Source organism: Cryptomeria japonica, chromosome 1, assembly GCF_030272615.1.
Source record: "Cryptomeria japonica chromosome 1, Sugi_1.0, whole genome shotgun sequence".
In the NCBI taxonomy this organism is placed as follows: Eukaryota; Viridiplantae; Streptophyta; class Pinopsida; order Cupressales; family Cupressaceae; genus Cryptomeria; species Cryptomeria japonica.
In genome coordinates, this window is record NC_081405.1 from 386,868,566 (window position 1) to 386,892,650 (window position 24,085).

The window sequence follows — 24,085 nt, forward strand, 5'->3', positions numbered from 1 at the left end:
CTCACTCTAGCGGTTGCAACTCTTATCACTTCTCAACATCGAGTACTCTCTTGCACCCCTCTTTCATGACATAGATCCCAAGTGCAAGCTCATATCACCAATGTGTTTCCCTACTACCAACAATTCATCAGCTTTGAATGTTAGGGAAGGTTCTATATGGAATTAAAAGATTGTGTTGCCTTTGTCCTCTTTAAGAGGTGGAATCTAAAGATCGTTTTATTTTCGAATATTTGGTCTATTATGAAATCTGTGGAAGGTACTATTGTTTAAACTTATAATAAAAAAAATTGGGGGTTGCCTATCCACTCCTATCCACTTTCTTTCATTGTACTAATCAGAGATGCTTGGACCCTTTTGTTAATTCTTGTAGCGTCGGTCGTACAATTTCATAATTCCGATGCATGATAAATTGATTACATGAAATCTGAATGTAAACATATATAATAATAGATAAATAGATAAACTATTTGTATATACGTTAACATTAAATGTTAAATAAAATCAAATACGAGTTATGGCATTTGCCACCAATCGCACCATTTCATGTTAACGAAGGTTGTGATTAAGTGATTCATGGTAAATCTCATTCCTTACAATCAGTCAAGCAAGCGATGATCTTAGTGTTTGTTAAGTGCTGTTAATAAGTGGTGCGTAGGGAAGACATGTGTCTTCCCACGCAATCGCACCATTTCATGTTAACAAAGGTTGTGATTAAGTGATTCATGGTAAATCTCATTCCTTACGATCAGTCAAGCAAGCGATGATGTTAGTGTTTGTTAAGTGCTGTTAATAAGTGGTGCGTAGGGAAGACATGTGTCTTCCCACGTGGGAAGACATATCTCTTCACTATGTACCCTCTTATTCACATATATAACATTCATACAGTGAGGAGGAAAACAACACAGCAATCGATAAGTGTTGTGCATCCTTCCCTTCACACTACAGCAGTTTAAATTTAATTTCAGATTATATCTTCATCTCTTCTATCCTCTTGATCTGCATAAGAAATACCTGAAACAATAATCATTAGAATTAGATTGTCGTAGTTAGAACCCCGAATTTTGATTGAAACTATATTGATCACAGAATTTGACGAAACTTAACATGGTATCAGAGCTAAGTTAAGGAAGATCAAATTAAATTCTGTAACGATCATATAGACTTTCACCCGGTTCTTAGAAGATCGCATTCCTATAATCCTAATGGCAACTGGAGTTAGGTTTGAAGATCGACTAGATGGAGCATCCAATTTTGTATCCTGGATATTCAGGATCATGCTTGTTTTGAAAGAAAATTAAATTGACTCCCATGTCAAAAGTGAAATTCCTGAACCCTCTGATGATACGGAGAAAATTCAATGGAGCAAGGGCAATGAGAAGGCTCTTAAGATAATTGTGGATTCAGTGAGAGATCACATTGTGCCAGTTATTTATAAACATGAGACGGCTTTTCAGATGTTCAAAGCCCTAGTTGACATTTATGAAATCAACAACACTAGTAGCGCTCTCACCTTGAAGAATCAACTACACCATATAAAGATGAATAAAGGAAAGACAGTTACATCCTATTTCTTGAGGATCACTGAGCTTAGGGATCAACTATCCACTATTGGACATCTAGTAGACAACAAAGAACTTGCTATGATGGCCCTAAATGGACTTCCTACCTCATGGGAATCGTTCATTCAAGAAATCAATGCTCGTTCTAAATTTCCTAAGTTTAATAGATTGAAAACCGGTTGCATTCAAGAGGAATCTCGGCTTGTCACAAGAGGAGTAAAACAAAACAATGGTAATGAGGACATTCAAGTTCTAAACTCTAATTCCCACAAGAAAGGAAAGAAGAACTTTAAGAGAAAGAGGGACAAAGGCTCAAATGGAAAGGGGTCTTCAAAGAAGATGAGAGACATTTTTGAAGTACAATGTTTCAGATGTGACCAATATGGGCACTATGCAATGAAGTGTCCAGATAGGATCAAGCAACATGCTTCAATGGTAGAAGTTAAGAAAGGGAGTCATTCCGAGAAACTAGTCTTCTACTCAGCCCTCTCTAGCCAAGTCACCTCCAGTTCCAACTCATGGGTGATTGACAGCTAAGCATCTCGGCACATCACTGGATTTTGTGAGCACCTAGAAACACTTGTGGAAAATTCAAATGAACAAGTGACAAATTGGTGATGACTCAAATTATCCAGTTATGGGAATAGGAACCTGCAAAACCTAAAGTCAGGCATATCCCTACAGCTGACTGGAGTTCTATTTGTACCTGGTATAAAGAGAAACCTTGTTTCAGTTTCTGCACTTGAAGATAAGGGTTACAGATTAACCTTTATGGAAGGAAAGGTACTTGCTTGGCCAAAGAACTCCACCATCAAGAAAGCCCACACCATTGGAGTAAGACAAGGGAGCCTCTACAGACTTTGCACCACTCCATCTCAAGCCTTGATTCATGAGACTCCAGATTCGAATGAACTTTGGCACAGAAGATTAGGGCACCATCATTTCCATGCCCTACCTAAGATAGAGAAGATGGTGATTGGCTTACCCAAGCTAAGTCACAATTCTGAAGGAGCCTGCCAGGGATGTGCCTTGGGAAAGAATACTAAAGGGTCTTTCAATTCTAGCAACAGTAAATCAAAAAATGTATTAGAATTAGTTCATTCTGATTTATGTGGACCCATGTCTGTACCCTCCTTAGGGGGATTTTTATATTATGTAATATTTGTAGATGATTATTCTAGGAAGACCTGGATATATTTTCTGAGGTACAAAGAATCTAAAGAAATCCTGTCTAAATTTAAGGAATTCAAAGCTCTTGCAAAAAACATGACAGATAAGAAAATCATAACCTTAAGAACGGACAATGGGGGTGAATACACTTCTAATATGTTTAAAGATTATTGTATAAATGTTGGGATTAAGAGGGAGTTAATTGTACCTTATAACCAACAACAAAATGGGTTAGTTGAAAGAAAGAATAGGACTATAGTAGAAGCTGCTAGGGCTATGTTGTTTGACCAAAATATAGAAACCTTATTTTGGGTTGAAGCATCTAGGACAGCTGTGTACATTCAAAATAGATGTCCTCATTCTCTTCTTGATAATAGAACCCCTGAAGAAGCCTTTACTGGTAACAAACCTGACATAAGTCATCTCCGGATCTTTGGGTGTCCAATCTATATTCATGTTCCCAAAGAAAAGAGATCAAAGTTAGAACCTTCTGGAAAGAAAGGGGTCTTTGTTGGGTACAGTGAAACCTCTAAGGCTTACAAAGTATACATACCTGGACAAAGGCAAATTGAACTAAGCAGAGATGTCATCTTTAAAGAAGACATAGCATTCAGGAGGTCCAAAAGCTCTAATGAATTAGAACACCAAGATCCTCCTACAAACATGGATGAGGATCCCACCCCTGAGTTTCAGAGGGAGACCCCTGAAAACGTTGAGCACGAAGTTCAAGACTTACCTTTAGAAGAACCTTATCCCGAAACTAGTGAGAGACCACTTTGGGCTAGAAAGATGCTTCAAGAAGCTGAAAATTATGCTGCTCCAAAGGGGACCTTCAAAGAAAGTACGAGACCTAACACATTTCCCAGTTATGCAGCCTTCATGAGCGAGACCATTGATGCAGAACCTTCCTGTGTTGGAGATGCTCTCAAGCATCAAGTTTGGAAAGATGCTATGTCAGAAGAGCATCAGTCAATTCTGAAAAATGATGTCTGGGATATGTGCCTAGGCCTAAAGGCAAATCTGTGGTATCTTCTAAATGGCTCTTCAAAATCAAACATGCAGCAGATGGCAGCATTGAGAAGCACAAAGCAAGGTTTGTTGCCAGAGGTTTCTCACAGAAAGAAGGTATTGACTATGAAGAGACATTTGCTCCTGTTGCCAGATACACTTCTGTACGAGCAGTTTTGGCTATTGCAGCATCTAAAAGAAGGAATGTCCATCAAATGGATGTTAAGACTGCTTTTCTGAATGGTAAGATTGAAGAAGAAGTTTATTTGGAGCAACCTGAAGGTTTTGTGATTCATAAGGCTGAATCACATGTCTGCAGATTAAAGAAAGCCCTATATGGACTGAAACATGCCCCCAGAGCATGGTATGAAAGAATTGGTCACTATCTCTTGGAATTAGGGTTTTCCAAGAATATAGCAGATCCAAATCTCTACTACAAGGTAATAGATGGTCAATTATTAATTCTTATTCTTTATGTTGATGATCTACTAATCTCGAGAGAGAGGATAATCATATTTCTCGGTGTAAGAAGAATTAGCCTCTGAGTTTGATATGAAGGATTAAGGAATTCTTCACTACTTCCTTCGATTAAGTTTGGCAACAGGCAGATGGTATAATCCTTAATCAAGGAAAATACACCATTGATATACTCGAGATTTGGAATGATGGATTGTAGATCCATGACCACACCTATGGAGACAAATCTGCACAAGCTAAAGGAAGCAGCTGCAGAATCAAAGTTTGCAGATCCTACCCTCTACAAACAAATTATTAGATCTCTGATGTATTTGGTAAACACAAGACCTAATATATGTTATGTTGTTAATACAATAAGTCAGTTCATGTGTGAACCTAGGGAAATACATCTTGTTGCTGCAAAGCATATTCTGAGATATCTCCAAGGAACTATTGGTTTTGGTCTGAAATATAAACATGTAGACCTTGACCTACATGGATACACTGATTCTGATTGGGCTGGAAGCGTAGTTGACAAGAAAAGCACATCAGGATGTTGCTTCAGTTTAGGATCAGCAATGATCTCATGGATATGTAGAAAACAGTCTTCAGTTGCTCAAAGCTCTACAGAAGCTGAATACATTACAGCCTCCATGGGAGCAAGAGAAGCAGTATGGCTCCAGAAATTGCTTGTAGGACTGTTTGGTCAGCCCTTAAATCCTACTGTCATCTATTTCGACAATCAGAGTTGCATCAAGCTTTAAATGAATCCAGTATTTCATGACAGGTCTAAACACATTGAGATTCCTTATCACTATGTTCGAGATATGGTGGAAAGGAATGTGATCCGACTGGATTATATTAGTACAGGTGATCAGATTGCAGACATTCTTACCAAGCCTCTCTCAAGGATCAAGATCGAACACTTTAGAGATAAACTTGGTATGGTTGAAAATGTAATTTAATTTTGAGAGAGTCTCTCATTGATTTTGATATACTAATATATTTAAGATGTTTAATGTATAAACTCTTTTATTTGTCATGTGTGTGACTCCATGACTTCATGGGCCCCCTATGAACATTATTGAAGGGTGACGACTTTTCAATAATGAACACTTGTTTCAAATTGATATTGTAAGGTGACGATTTTACAATTATCAATTTATCTATCTTGATGGATATCATGTGACTTGATATCTGTGGACATGTCATGATAGTATATATCTCTGAGACATTATCATAGATATCAGTTGGTTGATATCATTAAATAAACCATAATCATGATAGAGATCTTCATGGTGAATATTATGGACATAATATGCGTGGACATGCCATGAATCATTATCAGTATGGTAGGCATCAAGTTATCATTATCAGTATGGTAGGCATCAAGTGACTTGATGCCAGTGCACATACCTTATTTGATAACTATCAGTTATGGTGAGTATCATGAGACTTGATATTCATTGTTGAACCATATCTCTGAATATCACTATGGTGTGATATCTCTTCCCTTCACAATCAATGGATGAATTGTGATGTTTTCTCTAACATGAAATGTGTCCTCCCTAGCTAAGAGGGAGTGTAAATTCTTGTAGCGTCGGTCGTACAATTTCATAATTCCGATGCATGATAAATTGATTACATGAAATCTGAATGTTAACATATATAATAATAGATAAACTATTATTATATACGTTATCTATTATTATATACGTTAACATTAAATGATAAATAAAATAAAATACAAGTTATGGCATTTGCCACCAATCGCACCATTTCATGTTAACGAAGGTTGTGATTAAGCGATTCATGGTAAATCGCATTCCTTACGATCAGTCAAGCAAGCGATGATCTACGTACCCTCTTATTCACATATATAACATTCATACGGTGAGGAGGAAAACAACACAGCAATCAATAAGTGTTGTGCATCCTTCCCTTCACACTACAGCAGTTTAAATTTAATTTCAGATTATATCTTCATCTCTTCTATCCTCTTGATCTGCATAAGAAATACCTGAAACAATAATCATTAGAATTAGATTGTCGGAGTTAGAACTCTGAATTTTGATTGAAACTATATTGATAACAGAATTTGACTAAACTTAACACCTTTTTCTTCACGAGGTCAAAAGTTGAGGCATAGATCTCCTCACAATGGTCCCATATCTACTAGATTGATTGCTTCCTTCTTTTAGCCTATCATAGATGTTGATGTCGTTAAGCACCCTTTGGATTCTATCGATCCACATATCAGGGTGGGGGAGGAATTAATGAGGCATTGCTCATCATTGTGATCTACTATGGTTATGGATCTTCAACATCCCAACTCTAAGTCTAGTGGTTAGAGCTCTATTACTTCTAAACATCAAGGACTCTCTTGCACCCTTATTTCATGACACAATCTCAAGTGCAAGCTCACATAGCCAATGTTTTTGCCTACTAGCAAAAATTCATCAGCTTTGAATGTTAGGAAAGGTTCTATATGGAACTGATTGCCTCCTAGGATTGTCCAGTCTGCCCCGTCAGCCCTCCTTATTCCTACAGTGATAATATGTGAACACTAACTAAGGATTTTCGATCACATGGGTAGTGTTCATATGTTTCTACTGCTCTACAAGGTCCTTCACCCACTTTTCTATTTATAATTGTACTAGTTTGGCCATAACTATGTATACTTTTTCCAACTTTTCTCACTTTTTTGGTTTTAGCTTCATTTCTAGGGCCCTTTGTGCCCTAGTCCTTTGCTATTGTACCTAATCTGTGTTTCAGTCCTTTGCTTTATTTTTGGTCATTCATGGACATGAATATAATCTCTCTTTCTTTCTTCACATTGAGACCAATCACATGCTTTGGTTGGGTTATGTCGAGCCATACTGCCTACTGATGGTTGACTTTTTCTTCTGCACATCCCCAAAAAAATTCCTTTGTGATTTGTTTAGCATACCATCCACTTGCCTGCAAATGTGAAAAAACATGATCAAATAGATGAGGACAACTTTAAGTATTGAGAAGATTAATTAAATTCTTCTTGCATAAGAAAACCAATGGTTTAGCATGCTTTAGTTAGGTTTTCCCTGACAATACAACAAACTGAATTTTGAATTTTTCTTCCACAGCACCCCAAAAATCATGTGTGCATTTCTAAAGGAGCAGAAAGCCCAAATATGTCAATGCTAGCATGCCCTTTTGGAATTCCACTATTTTGAAGACTTTCCTTCTGCAATGAACTGGAATGTTCACAAACATGAGACCATATTTTATGCCCCGTGAGTGCTTATTATTCAGCCAGAAAATTTTTTATCTGTTTTGTTTCCCAAAGAATAAGTGTAGAGGGCAGCAGTTAGTCATCCACAAACTGGAAGTTAACAGTATCTTCAAAGTAATCATTCTCTCAAAACTGACTAATAAAGACTTCAAATGTTTCAAATGTGCTATCTAGTATTTGTACGGGGTAAGGTATTATTGTTTGTATGAAGACCTCCTTATAATACACTCATCAGATATGACTGGCCCTTTCCCTTCAAGAGTTTTTCGTGTTCATAAAAACTCCCTTCAGAAAAGCTACTAAGGTTCTCATCTCCCATCCGTCATCCCAACTGTAGGGTACTTCCTGATTAAATTGTAAATTTAAAGTTTATGTGACTTACTGAAACATACTCAACTCAGGGACATTCTGCCATCCACGGGGCATCCTAAATTCATTGATAGCATCCTAACATCTCCCATATGAATAATTGTTTCAGACAAGAAACATATGAACAAATTTGAAAACAAAAAAGGAAGCGTTTTCAAACAGTTACTATCATGATCATTGCTGATATTATAATTAGATTATTCTGTTTATAAAACTTCATTTAGATTTCAACATGTCAATTAATTTTTGCATTCCATTTTCAATGGTCAATATCAATGTAGTAGACATTAATTTTTTTTAAATTTCAGCTCTTTTCAATGGTTTATCGTGGTTGTCTGGGGACCCCTCACACATCCCATTTCTCCCTCCATCTCCACGTATCGCATCAAGCCTCTCTCATCTTGCCAAATCCTGATGTTGGCTCCACACCCCACCTATACCCAACGCGTTATCTCCATTCAAGATTAGGAAAGCAAACTAGTGGTCAACCTTTCCAATGCTTCCTTAGATTCCCTTTCATACAAATATTTAAAGAAAGGGCTCAACTTTGTTATTTCTCCGCATACCATCCCACATGTGGAGTTCCTCATAGAGATCGAAAATATGGTTCGATCTCTTCCCTCACACATCGCTGAAGAGGTCAGGCAAGACTATGTGGTGGCTCTTAGACATGCCAAACCCCCTAAGAGTAACGTTCGCAAATCTGAGCTCAAGTTCAACAATTTAATTGTCACGACCCTACCATGAGAAGTAGATGCAACACGAAGGGGAAATCGCCTTGATGCTTTCCAAACAAACATCTCAACTAGCAATCAACCATTGTCTACCACGAACAAAGGAATGAAGGAATAACAAGATGATAAGAGATTAGTTAAGGACAGATCAAATCTAGATGGTGTGATTGGTTAAGAGACAAATAACAACCATGGCAAGCACATGTCCCTTTGGAAGAGATGTGCCTCTTCAAGAGAATAAGGTATAAATAACAATGATCGACCTCCAAGAATTATCATTAAACATCAACAATAGAATCAATTATCATGGTGGAACAAGACAAATAGTTTGCAGTTCAAACGTGGAAGCAACAGACTTGTAACTATTTCAGATCTATATAACTACATCTACTAACACTTGCATATTGTGGTATATATCTACCTATACGCTATTGTTAATGTAAATCCCAATCTATATATAAATATTTATGACGGGCTATTGAATGTATGTGTTTGCAATAATTCTGTGTGAAACCTCCATCATGTATGGAAGGAAGAAGATGTAGAAAAGAGAGGAAGTAGAAGGTTGCCATCTAAGTAGGCCACCCTAGGGATGTCCATGTTGCCGGCTCCTAGGGCGAAGAGGGCAAAGATCCGCTCTTAGGCTTGGTTAAGACAATCAAGAAACCCCCACAACGATCTTCTCTCCGACTCTACAATGATGGCTATTGTCTTTAGGGGGATGAGACATAGATGGGGAAAGCAAGTACAAGCACCCCACTAAGTAGGCCACCCTAGTGGATGTCCATGTTGCCTGCCCACTGAGACCAAGAGGGTGAGTGTCCACTCTTGGGCTTAGTGTGGAGATTGCTTCAGGCAGACCTATCATGTCTCTTCCTCCAAAACCCTAATGTGTTTGAATAACATTATAAATATTATATGAATATTATGTGTTATTGTCAAACCCTAATAATTGGAGATATATATATACATATATGCATATGTTCCCTTGGTTATGGTTACAAATTCAAATCCAAGATCGTATTGTTTAAGGAGACCTCTTTCTAAGTAAAGATGCAACTCTAACCCTAACTTGTTGCAAATGTGATTCTAGGGCAAATTATAGGGCAAATTTGGAAGGGGACATTACATTAATCAGCAACAATGACCTTATCATCACCAAAGTTGACAAGGGTAATGCCACGGTCATCATGAACAAGTCTGACTATGTATCCAAAATGTTGGATCTTCTCTTGAATGTTGATAGCTATAAGACCTTATCTCGTAACCCTTGCTCCAACATTTTAAGACCAATCAGATCTATTGTGTCCTGCTCCTCTTTTGATAATGATACCAAGAAATGCTTGTTGCCTTCAAAATAAGTTTACGACTTGCATTTATGGTGTTCCAAAATCCATAAAGAAGGCATTCGTTAAGACCTATTGTTGACACCATAAGCTCTCCTACCTACAAGTTGGCTTCTTACCTTGCCAAATTAAGATCCCCTCTTGTAGGAAAATTTGAGTCCATCATCAAAGATTCCACCCATCTTATTGATTTTATCAAGGACAAAAGGTTAGAGTGGTCTCTCTATTCACCAAGGTAGCCATTCCAAACTCTATTGGGATAGTTAAGAGAAAATCTAATGATGAAATTGCTTCCCTTGTTGAGCTTTGTTTAAGATCCATTTTTTTCTCTTTCCAAGATGTCATCTATTAGCAAGTAGACGGTGTTGCAATGGGTTCCCATCTTTCTCTTGTCATTGATAACCTTTACATGGAGCACTTTGAAGAAGTCGCCCTTTTCTCCTTTCCTCTCAAACCAAGGTGGTAGAATTGATATGTGTATGACACCAATGTTTGTTCGCCACATGGCCTAGAGAAGTTAGAATAATTCCATGACGTCCTTAATAGCATACCTCAGTGCATCTCTTTCACCAAGGAGCTTGAAATTGGGAACCAACTCCCTTTCCTTGGCATTCTTCTCATGAAGAGTTCATGAGGAAAACCTTGAGAGCATATCGTATTTGTGATGAGGAAAACCTTGACCAAGATCCATCTAAGTCCAATCTTCAATTTGAATGGGTACACTTACAAGCAACTCTCTAGAGCCCTCAACGACGCCATGTCTCAATTGTACTCCAAATCCAAACCAACCCAACCTTGACCCTCCCTAATGCTTGCATCCCTTACATTGAAGGCGTTTCCCATAAAATTGCTAAGATTCTTTCTTTGTAAAAAAGGCTTTCAATGTTTCTTCAAGCCCTTTTCGATGGTGAAAAATCGCATACCTCCACTCAATACAATAGCTAGGGACTGGAGTCTACAAGATTGCATACTCATATGGTATTCCATATATAGGTGAAACAAGTCACTTAATTTGCACTAAAATCAAAGAACATAGTGTAGACATTAAGCATGAGCAGACTCTTAAATCAGCCCTAGCTGACCATTCCTCATCAACCAAACACCATATTTGTTAAGAAAACACCTAAGTCCTGTTCAAAGAAGACAAATTATTCAAAAGAAAACTCAAAGAAACTATTGAAACCTATAATCACCCCACTAACATCAACTGTGATGATGGTTGGTGTCTTAGTGTCTCACGGCAGCCCGTGTTATCCAACCTTAAATATTAGATCTCCTCCATACTTGGGGAGTGCTTTCTCCCCTCCCTTGTTCTCCCTCTACCGCCTCCCTCCTTTTTTAAGTTTCTCCCCATCTCTCCCTAACGACAGCTCGCTTTACCCCCTCCTTTTCTCCCTTGCATCCTCCCTCACTTCCAATTTTCCCTTTTTTCCTTCCTTCCTCTTTCTCTTTTTAGTCTTATTCTTCATTTTTTCTTTGTTTTTGTTTTATTCTTCAGTTTTTCTTTGTTTTTGTTTTTTTTTTCTTGGTCTTATTTACTCATTTCTTGGGTCTTTTTTCATCCTTTTTGAGTTTTGTACTTAAATCTATATTTATAACTTTCTTTGAGTGATCCTTTTCATAATTTTTACATTTTATTCATTTCTTATTTATTTGTTCTTTCTTGCTCTTAAGACTTATTTTCTTTTCTTTTAATTATAATTTGTTTTTAGGTCCTTTTAATATGATATTTTTCTCTTGAACCACGTGCATCCTTCTCTCACTCCTTCCCCCATCTTATAAGGCATTGGTCTGCAACTTTTCTTCTATTTTGTTTGCTTTGTCTCTATATCATCCTGATGATGGATCACAGAGTGTGATCCAAAAAGCTTAACACAATGTAATCCAGAAACAGCAATATTTATATTATAAATTGTGGAGATCTCTTATCATTAAATGTTTAATCATGTTTAACAATTTCTTATACAATTGAAAAAATATGAAACAAGTTCTGTAAGTTTCTGTATCTATAATATATACATACTACATATATATAATATTCTCCATCCCTTGGCCATCCTGTCTACAGTCCCAAAACATGTCTTCATGTTCCACAATTTCACCATCTTGGCAACTTTGAAAGACATAACTATCCAGTGCCTAAGGTAAATTAAGTTCCCCATGCCCATGGTGTGGTCCGCAGTGATGGAGGTACATAGCACATGATCTCTCTACCTTTAAAGATTTGTTACCAATTGATATTAGAAAAGGTTCTGGCGGTGTACTCTGCTTTGTTCCTGATTGCCTAGCCTTGTCCCCTTAGCCCTGGGGCATTATCCAATACCATATTGGCCCTATGGTGGTTTTAGAAAGTGTTACCATCAGTTCTTCTGCTTTCAGCTTTTATACATATGTTCCGCAATTTTGATTTGCAACCTCGATTTCCAGTTTGGGTCATTGACTTGCTTTGCCATAAGGGATTTTCTCTTACATGGTTCTGAGAATTTGTATCTGGATCATATGACTAGAGTTTACCCATTTCAGCTTTATTCCCTTATTAGTTACTTTCAGATTGTTTTCGTGTTTAATTACTTTTCCTAACTCCTTGAATTATCCATCCTTAAATCGTGCTAACATAACTTGTACATTGAATTCCTAGTGCCCTAGTGATCATTCGTGGATGCTAAAATAAAATAAAAAATTATGCTATAATGCAAAATATATAAAGAAACACCGATTGCACTTTACAGGGATGGTTGTACCTGGCGTTGAAAGCAAAGGGATGTGGAACGAAGAAGCAATCAAGTTCATAAGAAATCTATGATCAAGTTGTTAAAGATGCAGTATATCTACAAATGAACTATTATTCAAAAAGGGATGAAGATTAGTTTGGCAAATGTTTCATCTATCCACACCAAAGTTTTTCCCACCAATGCATTTTCTTTTTAAGTGAAGAACTCATACACTTGTATATGCACCAAGAAGTATAATTTTTTTTAAAAAATGAACTCTGAGGTTAATCTTTCCTTGTTGAACATTGAAAGCAGACAGATAGCTTTCTGCTGTGCCAGTGTCATTAAAGAAGTGCACTGTAATTTATAAGATATTTGGTAAATTCTTGTAGCTCAAATTATCTTTAGTTGTAGTAATGTTCCAAAAAATTTGCAAAAAATGTTTCCAGAATTACCTGAGAAACAAAGGCATAATTAGATCTCATTTGGAATGTTTTGAGCTTAAATAGCACAATTTATAAGGATAATGGAGCTGAAAGCAAAAACTCCAGACACATTAGAATATGTATCATGTGGTTAGAGATAGACATGGTAACAGGGATGCTGAAATTTCAAAGAAGTTGTATAGGACATTAATTAATCATTTCCCTTTTTAACACAATACAATTAGCCCATGATGTGTTCCCTCTCCAATGTCCTTGAAAAACTAATCACAAATTCCTTCCAGTATACTCAAAATTAAGGCGTTTCAATTTTATTTGGAAAACACTTTATAATTTTGCAGCATAAGAGCCAGCAGTAAAAGAAACATTCAAGTCACAAACAGTAAAGAAAATTGTCTCATCCTTATCTGAAAAAAGGCCTAAATATCCTATGGCTCAAAAAAGCATTGGCACAGAGTAAGCAACAAAATATTAACTACCAGCTATATTTCAAAGGCATTCTTTACCATAAATAGAATCAATTTCCCAGCTTGTACAGATTTAAATCATAATAATCTTCTCTTCTATTCCCAGGTGAGCCATCATCTTGCACATAATCATGTCCCAAATAGCCTTGCTCACAAAAAGAATAATAAAACCTAATATAAATAGAGTGTGAAAATTAAATTTCACTAAATTCTTACTACCTGCATCTCACTGTTTCCATCTTCTGATGGTTCAGCCAACAAAGCCAATATATTTGGCAAATGTTTTTGTACATAAGATAGCTGATGGGCCTCCTCATCTACTTGAGATGGCAACGAGCGTCGACCAGATCTTACAAGCTGAGATTCACATATTAAACATGCAGATAACTAATAGTGATTAGCTATAAATTATAATGTTGTCAAAAGCATAATATTGTTAACTTCACAAAAGCAAACTATAATAAGAAATTTATGAATGATTCTGTTAACATCACCTCAACAAGAAACTCAAGCTCAATGCATACTTCCAAAAGTTATTACTTATAAACAAACTAGAAAATTTATATTGAGGTCATATATTAAGAACATAACCTTGCAAAATTAGGTTCAGTCCATAAATAAACTAGGTAACTAATGAATATTCGTTGACATTTTTAAGATCATTTCAACAGGTTCACTCTATGATAACAAAATGTTATTCCAGTCTAATTCCTTTCAATAGGGGCGTAAGTCACTGACATCCACAATTTCACCCGTAAACAAACATTAAATGACAAGAGAATGTACCCATTAAAAGAAAAGCAAGCATGTTGTCATTTGTCTTGAATCAAAGACATCAAAAAAGCTTGTGGTACGAACTCTAAATCATAGTTCCACAGAGTTTCCTCGGGGGGGGGATGCGGGGACACGGGGATGGGTTTCAAAGATAGGGGGACAAAGAGCCTAAATTTGAGGATGACGAGGGGATAGCAGCAGAGTGGCGGTGTGGAGGGCAGAACTGATATACAAATTGAGGTAAATTGAAATCTTCAAGGCAAAATCTGCAATATAACATCTCTGCAAGTGCCCCATGAGAGGAAAACTAGTTTTCACAAAGTTAAAGTTGCAATTAGTATGTAATGGCATGTGCCATACAGCAAGTGACCCAGCGGTGTCCCTGGCAGAGGTGGCAGAGGTGGTGGTGCTGTGAGGGAACATTTCCCCCAAGTCCCCAAGTCTCAGAAATGTCCCCATATAAATGGTTTTACTTATGGACCACCTGGAACTGTGTAACTACTGTTGCACAACCAGTGAAATAGAGTTTAATGTTTATGAAATACTCCAAATATACAAGCTTGCATATAAATAAACATCAAGGTAGGGTCTCGACGAGGTGCAAGTAAAACAAGATGACCAAAAAGCTGATTCCCCTTTCCCTTTATTCTTGATGTTCATTTCTGCATCTACTCCTATTACCTTGTATTTTTCAGAATGGCTAGATAAAACCTAGTCAAATTTCAAAGTAATGGCCAACAGAAGGAATAGAATCACAAAAGAACCAAGTATTTCAACAATTGATTAACGCAGATTGAACATTATAGAATTGAAGCACTATCATATTAGTTTTGATAGAGATGAGACCAATATAGAAATATTTATGACATGTCAAAAGTACTCACCTTTGTAACGGTAGGAAGAGCCAAGAAAATAAATACCAGATTAAATAACCATTAAAAGGACCAAGAATAAGAAATACTTTTGCAAAGTTAGCTCATTATGGTGTGAAAAATAAAAAAGGAAATGGAGGTCAAGCAAACCTTAGAAAACTTGAGACTAAAAATTTAAAGACGTTGCTAGCATTGTTCAACAGACAAATAGGGAAGGAAAGATAAATGGATGGATCCTTCTACAAGGGAAATTTGGCTTGACAAAGCAGATCAATATTGCATTATTCATCAACATGGATGAATTTTCATTACACCATATGATAGATCAATTCAGAAGTGCCTTGTCAGACAGACAATTTGCAGCCAAACAATTTTCAAAAAACACAGCAGAATTCCAAAACAAACAAATGATTATGGTTCTTTATTGGTTTATATCAATTACAATTCCAAGAGTGCAAAATAAGATGTCTATGGCAACTGTTGTCACAAAAGCTTGCACCCTTGCTGAGCTATCAACTCAACAACCTCGTGAAACATGGAAACAACCCCGAAGTGTGGGACCTTGCGCAAGGGGGTTGAATCTCCAGAGAAGGCCGGCTTCCTTCTCAATCCTAGTGCAGGTGCTGAACCAACTCAACACTTCAAAACTTACTCCTAAGCCTATCCTAACAGCTTGCAGAGGAAAAGGGAAGAGAGAAATGCTTAAAATAAAAGGAGGTGATGCACCAAGATCAAAGATGTTTCTCTCCCCACCCGAAATGGCACAAAAAATCAACTGAAATACCCAAGAGATGCACAAACTTCAATTGCATGAATGACCCCAATGCATGTATGGAGGTTAGAGATAGGTAAGGAAACATACACAGCATGCATAAGTTGAAGAAGGCAAGAATGATAATTTCAATTCATTCAAAGGCCAATGGCCAAACTTACAGTTGCAGAAATGCAAAATATACAAATCTTTAAGAGAAGTGAAAGAGCATAGAATAGCTTAAGCCAGCAAGGAGAGAACTCTTTTCAATGAGGCCTAACAGCCTTATATAGAAAACTGGTAGCAAGAGTTGTTGGAGCATTAAAAACCTTGAGTGTTGATCACACCATCTAGAAGTGTTGCAAGCCGGAAGGAAGTTGGGAAGACTTCAGAAGCTCGGGCTGCTGGAGTTGGGGGGACAAGGAAGGAACTTCGGAACCTCGAGGTTCCAGGAAGGAGAAAGGAGAGGCGGCAAGGGACTTCGGAATCTCGGGGTTCCGGAGTTCTAGGAAAAGAAAAGGGCAAGGGAAAGGAACATCGGAACCTTGGGGTTCTGAAGTTCCAGGGAACTGGAAAAAGAGGCTAAGGAAGGAACTTCGGAATCTCAGGGTTCCGAAGTCCCGGGGAAGAGGGAAAAGGAAGCAAAGGAAGGAACTTCGGAACCTCGGGGTTACAGAGTTCCAGGGAAGGGAAGAAAGCGCCAAAAGAAAGGAATTTCGGATCCTCAGGGTTCCGGGGTTCTGGGAAAAGAAGGGAGAAGGTAAAGGGAAGGAACTTCAAAACCTCGGGATTCGAAGTTCCGGGGGAGAGGAAAGAGAAGCTAAGGAAAGAACTTCGGAAGCTTAGGGTTCCCGAGTTCCGAGAAAAGAAAAGAGAAGGCAAAAGGGAAGGAACTTCGGAACCTCGGGTTTTCGGAGTTCCGGGGGAAAGGAAAGAGAAGCTAAGGAAAGAACTTCCTCCAGACAAGACAACACTTCACCCTTCCTAATTCCACTGCTTTTCTCTTTGATCAACTGGGGCAGCGCCGGTCCATGGTTCATATCTTTGATCAGTTCTCACTGATGGACCAAGGGTGTCATAAAATGACAACAGCAACCTTCGATATCCACACATCAGCACCTACTCAATCAAACTTCAACACCCTATTCCGCTTCACCAACACAATGCCTTTGTCGGTAAATCAGCCAATTGGTGCAAACTATCAAACCCATCAGAAAAACAAAGGATTCAAAAATCATAAAAATGGCTGCAATAAGGCTTAACCAAGCTTCGAAACAAACTTTACTTGGCCTAATTTATGAATTTTCCCCCTAGATAAAACATATAAACAACCACAGCAACACAAAATCAAAAAAAGACAAAACTTAGAAAAAAAAATGTTTTTGAGCGACATAGGTTGCTCATGAACCCAAATGCTCCTGCATCACCATAGTTGGCCAAGTCACAATAATGATTATGTACTATTCATGCAATACAGAAAATTTGAACTGCAATTGAATGCAAGAATTAATCATAGCGTTGACTGCAAATAAGGTAAAAACTAGTATATTTGTGATATAGCAAACAAAAAGCCATTCCAATGCCTAAACAGCTATACATGATTGGATACAACAGAAATTCTCACGAAGAAGTTAAATGTTTATGTAAAAATTGCAATCATACTTTGAACTGTCTAATTAGTCAAGAATCAATCGCAATAAAAGTCACATGTGTGAAAGTAGCAATAGTTTTTTTCAAATGAGCAAAATAGGTTCCAGCAAGGCAGATTCCAGGCAAGATGGAATCACAAAAAAGCGCAATGTATTTTTCAAAAAAGTTAAGTTCAATCAACCGTAACTGTTAATGAGGAAGCCCGAGATATACTTTTTCTCCAATAGTCATAAGTTTAGTGATTAAAGAAAATGACCAGCACAATGTTTAGAATCACTGTAGAAACATAATGAGAGAGACAGAGAGAGAGATTATCAAAACAAGAAAGAGGATAAAAAGCATATCCAACTATTATAGCTTGAACGGAAATGTTGCACTAATAATTTGCTAAAGTAGGCACCAGATAAGGTTTTTACATAGTTACCAGGAGACAGAATTGGTACCAGTTTGGGAGACAAAGATGGGTATCGGTACACCATATCCAAAAAATGTTGGACATGGTTACTTGGAGAGGGGGGAAAATAAAATACAATTATGTATAAAACAAATAATCATACAGTAGATGCAACTTTAAGGAATGTAAAATTCACTAAGATGCTTAAAATTTAACAAAACAAACATTTTAAAACATTGTAATAGATGTCAACAAAAGAAAAGACTAATTATGTTAGTCTATTAATATATTTCATTAGTTCTTTTAACTTTTGTCAACCATATATTAGCATTTTAGATAAACCCAATGTAATTTATATGATATATCTGAGAAACCTGTATAGAAAGTTCCCTAATTTTCAAGTGACGCTTCAAGTCTACTAAGTCAAGGCATGAATCTCCCAAGAATATGGTTCTTTAACTTAAAGTCTAATACGTATACAGATGCAAAGAAACTTTATCTGATGTCTACTAATTTCTGCAGACATCCCTGTCTGGATCTCTGAGACGGATGTTTTTCTGATATGGGAAAAGAATGTCAAGGCATGAATCTCCCAATAATATGGGGTTTTTTAAAGGCTGGAAAAACTATAAATTAAGCATCATTGTTATTCAACTATTGGAATTAACTGTAAAAAACAAGGCAACAGTAAGAAGAGTTTTTCAAGCTAGGGGCTATAAGATATGTCACATTTGGCTGGTCAAACCTCACTAAATTATTTTCTTAGTCTTAGTCTGGTTTTTTAAATTGTTTTGTCCAAGGATAATTTTTTGTCCTGTTATGATGGTCTGTTGGTGCCCTCAATGGTTTGTTCACTTTTTCTGGGTGGGGGGCACTACAGAACCCCCTAGAAGTTTATTAAATAATGTTAAATAAATATATGTAAAAATAATAATAAAGTTTGAAATTTGATAGCTAACAAATGATTTAAAATTATCAATAATAAATATTAAAAAAGTAAATGAAATATTTAAACGAATTAAAAATATAGCTAAAACAATTAACAATAACTATTATTTTACTCACTAAATAATAAATTTGATTATTAAATAATATAGTTTAATATAAATAATATATATTTAACAAATATATTAAATACATAAAAGTTTTTTAGATGTATTGCATAACTCACTTTTCACATACATTTTACACTGACTTTGGCTCAGTTAACTTTTATGCAACTAGAGTACCTATCTTTAGAAAAATCTATATAGAACACGCCAAGAGATTTCATTATGGAGACACCTGCTTTTATAGTATTTTTATTTATTTACATTATTCTTTCTTTATTTTTTTTAAAAAGAAGAGTTATTTTTACTACTATAATAAGAATTACTTGGATATTATTATTATGTAATTTGATAAATACCAAAAATTATACCTTATCCTGACTTAAGGCACAACAGCATTTCATTTAACCCTCTGTGTTGTATTTAAAGTTTAAACAGTTAGCCCTAGTTCATTATAAATCATTCAATTATTACCACCTAGTTCTATCCAATCATTCCATGTTTAGACCTCATTCTTAGGGCTATCAATTGTTATTGCACACAATATCAACAAGCATTTGTTAGAGAATCTTCATTGCACAAGCATCATGGGCATCTTGTATGTTTGAGACTGTTGTCCTCAATCTTTTAACTAAGTAGACCACCCCAGGGGATAGAACTTGTCATAGTGGGACATTCCTGTTGATTTTAAGTAATCAGATTAGCAATATAGAATGAAAATCAGAATGCAAAGTAAATCATACACATAACACACATGTACCCTAGGAAAACCTCCCTCTTGGAGGAAAAAACCCAGCAACCAAAGATCTAGATTAGGCAATAACCAATTAAGTTTACAATGAGCTTCAACACGTGAAGCTGTCAGCAAATATGCACAGAACCCTAGGGCAGATAGCAATCATAAACTTATCTGCAATACAACTGTTGCTGTGGCAAGGAGGATGGCAGATTGAGGTTGCTGTCTGCCAGATTGATCTGCTGTCACAGGGATGATGTTTCGCTCACCCTCAGATGATGTTCGCTGCCCCTTTAGACCAGTTCGCAGCCCTTCAAGAGAGTTCACTGTGCCTTGATAAGGTTCGCTGTCCTCTAAATGTAATTCGCTAACCTCTGAGTATAATTTGCTGATCACAGAGAAGATAGGGATTGTATTTCCTGAATGTGTGTATGAATAATGATTGATGCCTTGAATTTACAGGCAACTTAGCCCTTTAACTTTCCCAAGTTGGCTTGCAAGAATATTATGCCAAGAGTTTTACACATTACAATTATATAGGTTAAGGTCCAATTACAAGCTACATATTTGATAGGTCTTGCCCCATAACAATTACATAATACATAAGTTGAACGCCCAAATAGGGCTTGCCCTATTATTATAAGTTACAATGGGGCCAAGCCCAATTACATGAATAACTTAAACTAGAATCTAATCTTAGCTACATATTTCAACAATTCCTGCCACTTGTGGGCCAGAGGGTGAGTTGTCATAGTTGGATGCTATACGCTCTCGGGCTTAGTTGGGCTGAACAATTTACTGGTGCCCTTTCGAGTTTTCCTATCGAACTCTATGATTGGTTATGGGGTAGTTAGCTAGTAATGATATTTACCATTCCATATGATGTAATTGTCCACTAACCCATATATTTGTTCATTGATTCTTAAGTTCATTAATGATTAGATAAAGTTAATGTTATTGTAATTGTCAATTTGGGCACAACAGGGTTATCCCAATTTGGGGACATTACAATTGGTGTCGGAGCTTTAATCATGCCAGCCTGTGGGACAAACCTACTTTGACAATCATTCTCTTAGGTTTCAAGTAAGCCAACAGTGCATTTTTATATGTGTGTACCTTTAACTATTTCATGTATAATGTGTGTTGAGCATGCTTACTCCATGTGTATTTCATATGCATGCTTTTGTCATGTATGCCTTGTGTTGCTTCATGTCTGATATATTTTCAGCATTAGTATTTTATATGTATGCCTTGTGTCTTATGTGTGTTTATGTGTTTGCTTCACGAATGGTGTGTCTTCAGCACAAGTACCTTTCAAATTTATACTTCATACCTTACATGTGTATACGTCATGCTTTACATGTATTCATGTGTATAATTCATGCCTAACGTGTGTATACTCCATGTGCCTTATGTGTATTCATGTGTACACTTCATGCTTTACCATGTATTCATGTGTATGAATCATGTCTTATGTGTATACTCCATGCTTTACTTGTACGCTTCTTGCCTTCACATATATAGTTCATGCTTTACACCCTTTGTATATTCATGTGTATGAATCATGCCTTACGTGTATACTTCATGCTTTATGTGAATGTTTCTTGCCTTAAGTGCTACTTCATGCTTTACACCTTATGTGTATTCATGTGTATGACTCATGTCTTATGTATTCATGTGTATGCTTTATACTTGACATGTTGGATTCAAGCCTAATGAGTTTTCCGCATGTCCACTCCATATGTGTTTTATATACCTTTCTCACGTATGCCTTGTGTCTTGATGCTTCATAGCATAAGTGTATTTGTGTTTTGCTTCATCACTGATGATTTACAGCGTGCTTACTCCATAAATACCTTTCTCATGTATCACTTATATCTTATGTTTTGTGTCCTACATGTCCAATGTGTATGCTTCATGCCTTACATGTATTTATGTGTATTGCTTCATGTCTTGTGTGGATGCTTCATGCCTCAGGTCTATATTCCATGCCTTATGCGTATTGATGTCTATGCTCCATGTATATTTATGGATATGATTCGTATGACTACTTCATGTGTGTGTGCCTTCCTAATGTAGGCCTTATGTCTTGAATATGATTTGCATGACGCCTGATGTGTTTTGAGCAAGATTTTATCCCGTGTACTTGTTAGTATTCAAGACCCACATTCTAGCATGCAAATTAAAATAGGGTACATGTTTTAGATTATAGTCTGTATACCAAAGAATAGGAAGGAATAATGTATGGAAGTACAGATGTCCAATGAGTATAGTAAATAACTACTCACAATATATCAATAATAGTCAATGAAGCACTCAGCCATGGGACAATAGCCATAAAATCATGTGAGGAGCAATCTATAATAACAGTACCATCCTCTAGGGCACACCCATGGCAAGTTTACAAATATATGTTCCAATACCTCGATCTTAATCCATACATGATACTCTGAAAGCTCTTCCCTTTCTATCTCTAAATAGTACTTATCATTTCCCAAATCTGCTTACCACTATCACAGATAGTGAAACATCGCTGAGATCATATTCAAGATTGAAACAAGTATTGAAACCTAGTAAAATACAGAACCAGATGGCACACAGTGATCTGTTACTATGTCAAGCTTCTTTATGAATATTAAACAGTCAAACTCATAACATTACACCTTCTCTCAAACAGTTGCATTAAGGTGAAACTATCACAAACACAATTTGGATTCGGTAAACATATTCCTAACATCATAAGATCTCTAATTTTTTGCCATTTCACCCTAGATAGCTATTCTTGTATGGTTTATCACCAATAAAGAGAAACTCATTGATGTGTGCCATGCTTCTAATCCTCATCTTAATATATGTTCTTGTGTCAACTCAAAAAGATATCCAAGATGTTGTGCATACATTGAGTCAGTCCAAATCAATCCTTTGCATTTTCAAGTGATGACAAAAGAAAGATGAGAAAAAGCTTGTCTTAAAATTACAAACCTTGCGAATTTTCAATACCTTAGTTAACTGTTCAAACTAACTTATGATAATATCAGATGAGAAAAAGCTTGTCTTAAAATTACAAACCTTGCAAGTTTTCAATACCTTAGTTAATCTGTTCAAATTACTTATGATAATATCAGAATAGTGCAGCAGAAGTGCATTGTGTGATAGATTTTCATAAGAAGGAAGTTGGAAGTTGCGAAGATCAATCTGATATTTAAAATTGCTTAAGGACAAGCAATCTCGGGAAGAGCGGACTGTCATGCATTCTTCACCTTCCGCTAGAAGGGAATAAAACAATTGCATAAGATCCGCTACCTAATGAGATCACCAATCAGCGAAAAAATAAGCTTAATCATCACCACTATTGGAAAAGAGGTGACCAGGGGTAAGGGACATGACTCTCCGTTCCCTCTTGATGGATTTAAAAGAATCAACATAGCAAGGAGGAGAGGGGAATAAACAACGATCAAGGAGATCTGATCTGAGTAAAAGTTATGCAAGCCATACAGCCGATTAAGCAATCTGCAAGTAATTTGGTATGAGATATAGTATATTGTGCTATAATTATTATATGGATATCTTTTTGACATTGATAAGATTAATATGGCATTATATTCCTTGAAATGTATAAACCATGCATATATTTATCCCATAATCAATCAGATGTAAAGTTGGAGGAAATAAGCTACGGAGATGCAGTTTACCGGTTCCCTCAAACTAAGTAGACCACCCCAAGAGATGGAACTTGTCATAGTGGGATGTTCTTGCCACTTGTGGGCCAAGGGGCAAGTTGTCATAGCTGGATGCTACACGCTCTTGGGCTTAGTTGGGCTGAGCAGTTTACTGGCACCCTTTCGAGTTTTCCTATCGAACTAGGCTATTGTTCACTAACCCATTTATTTGTTCATTGATTCTTAAGTTAATTAATGATTAAATGAAGTTAATGTTATTGTTAAAGATAAATTATATTATTGGAATTGTCAATTTGGGCACAACAGGGTTATCCTAATTTGGGGATATTACAGAGGAGGCAACAGTGACATCAAAAATTGCACTTCCATCAGAAGAGGAGAACAGAATGTTAAGTCACTCTCTTTAAGAAAATACTTTGTATCAAACCTGATGCAAATTAAAATTGTCATGCCCCCGCCATGATTCATCTACCATTTTCCTCAAAAGGATAAAATAATTAAACTTAGCTATGGAGAAAATGGCCTTATTCATAAGAATTCCTTTTTATTGACCGACCTGTAAGGCACAACAGATCTATTCCTTGTTTAATGCTGGTTGATATGAAAGTTAACTGTGATCACTAGTAATGGGCCGACTGCTTTCTG

At 36.6% G+C, this 24,085-nt stretch overlaps 1 protein-coding gene across 1 annotated transcript in view; it reads right to left on the reverse strand.

Moving 5' to 3' along the window:
* Window positions 1-24,085, reverse strand: part of LOC131070914 (uncharacterized) — a 112,903-nt gene that overhangs the window by 75,773 nt on the left and 13,045 nt on the right. The window contains exon 2 of the mRNA XM_058006599.2: window positions 13,754-13,891. Within this exon, the coding sequence (XP_057862582.2) occupies window positions 13,754-13,891 (138 nt within the window). The remainder of the gene's footprint in view (window positions 1-13,753; window positions 13,892-24,085) is intronic.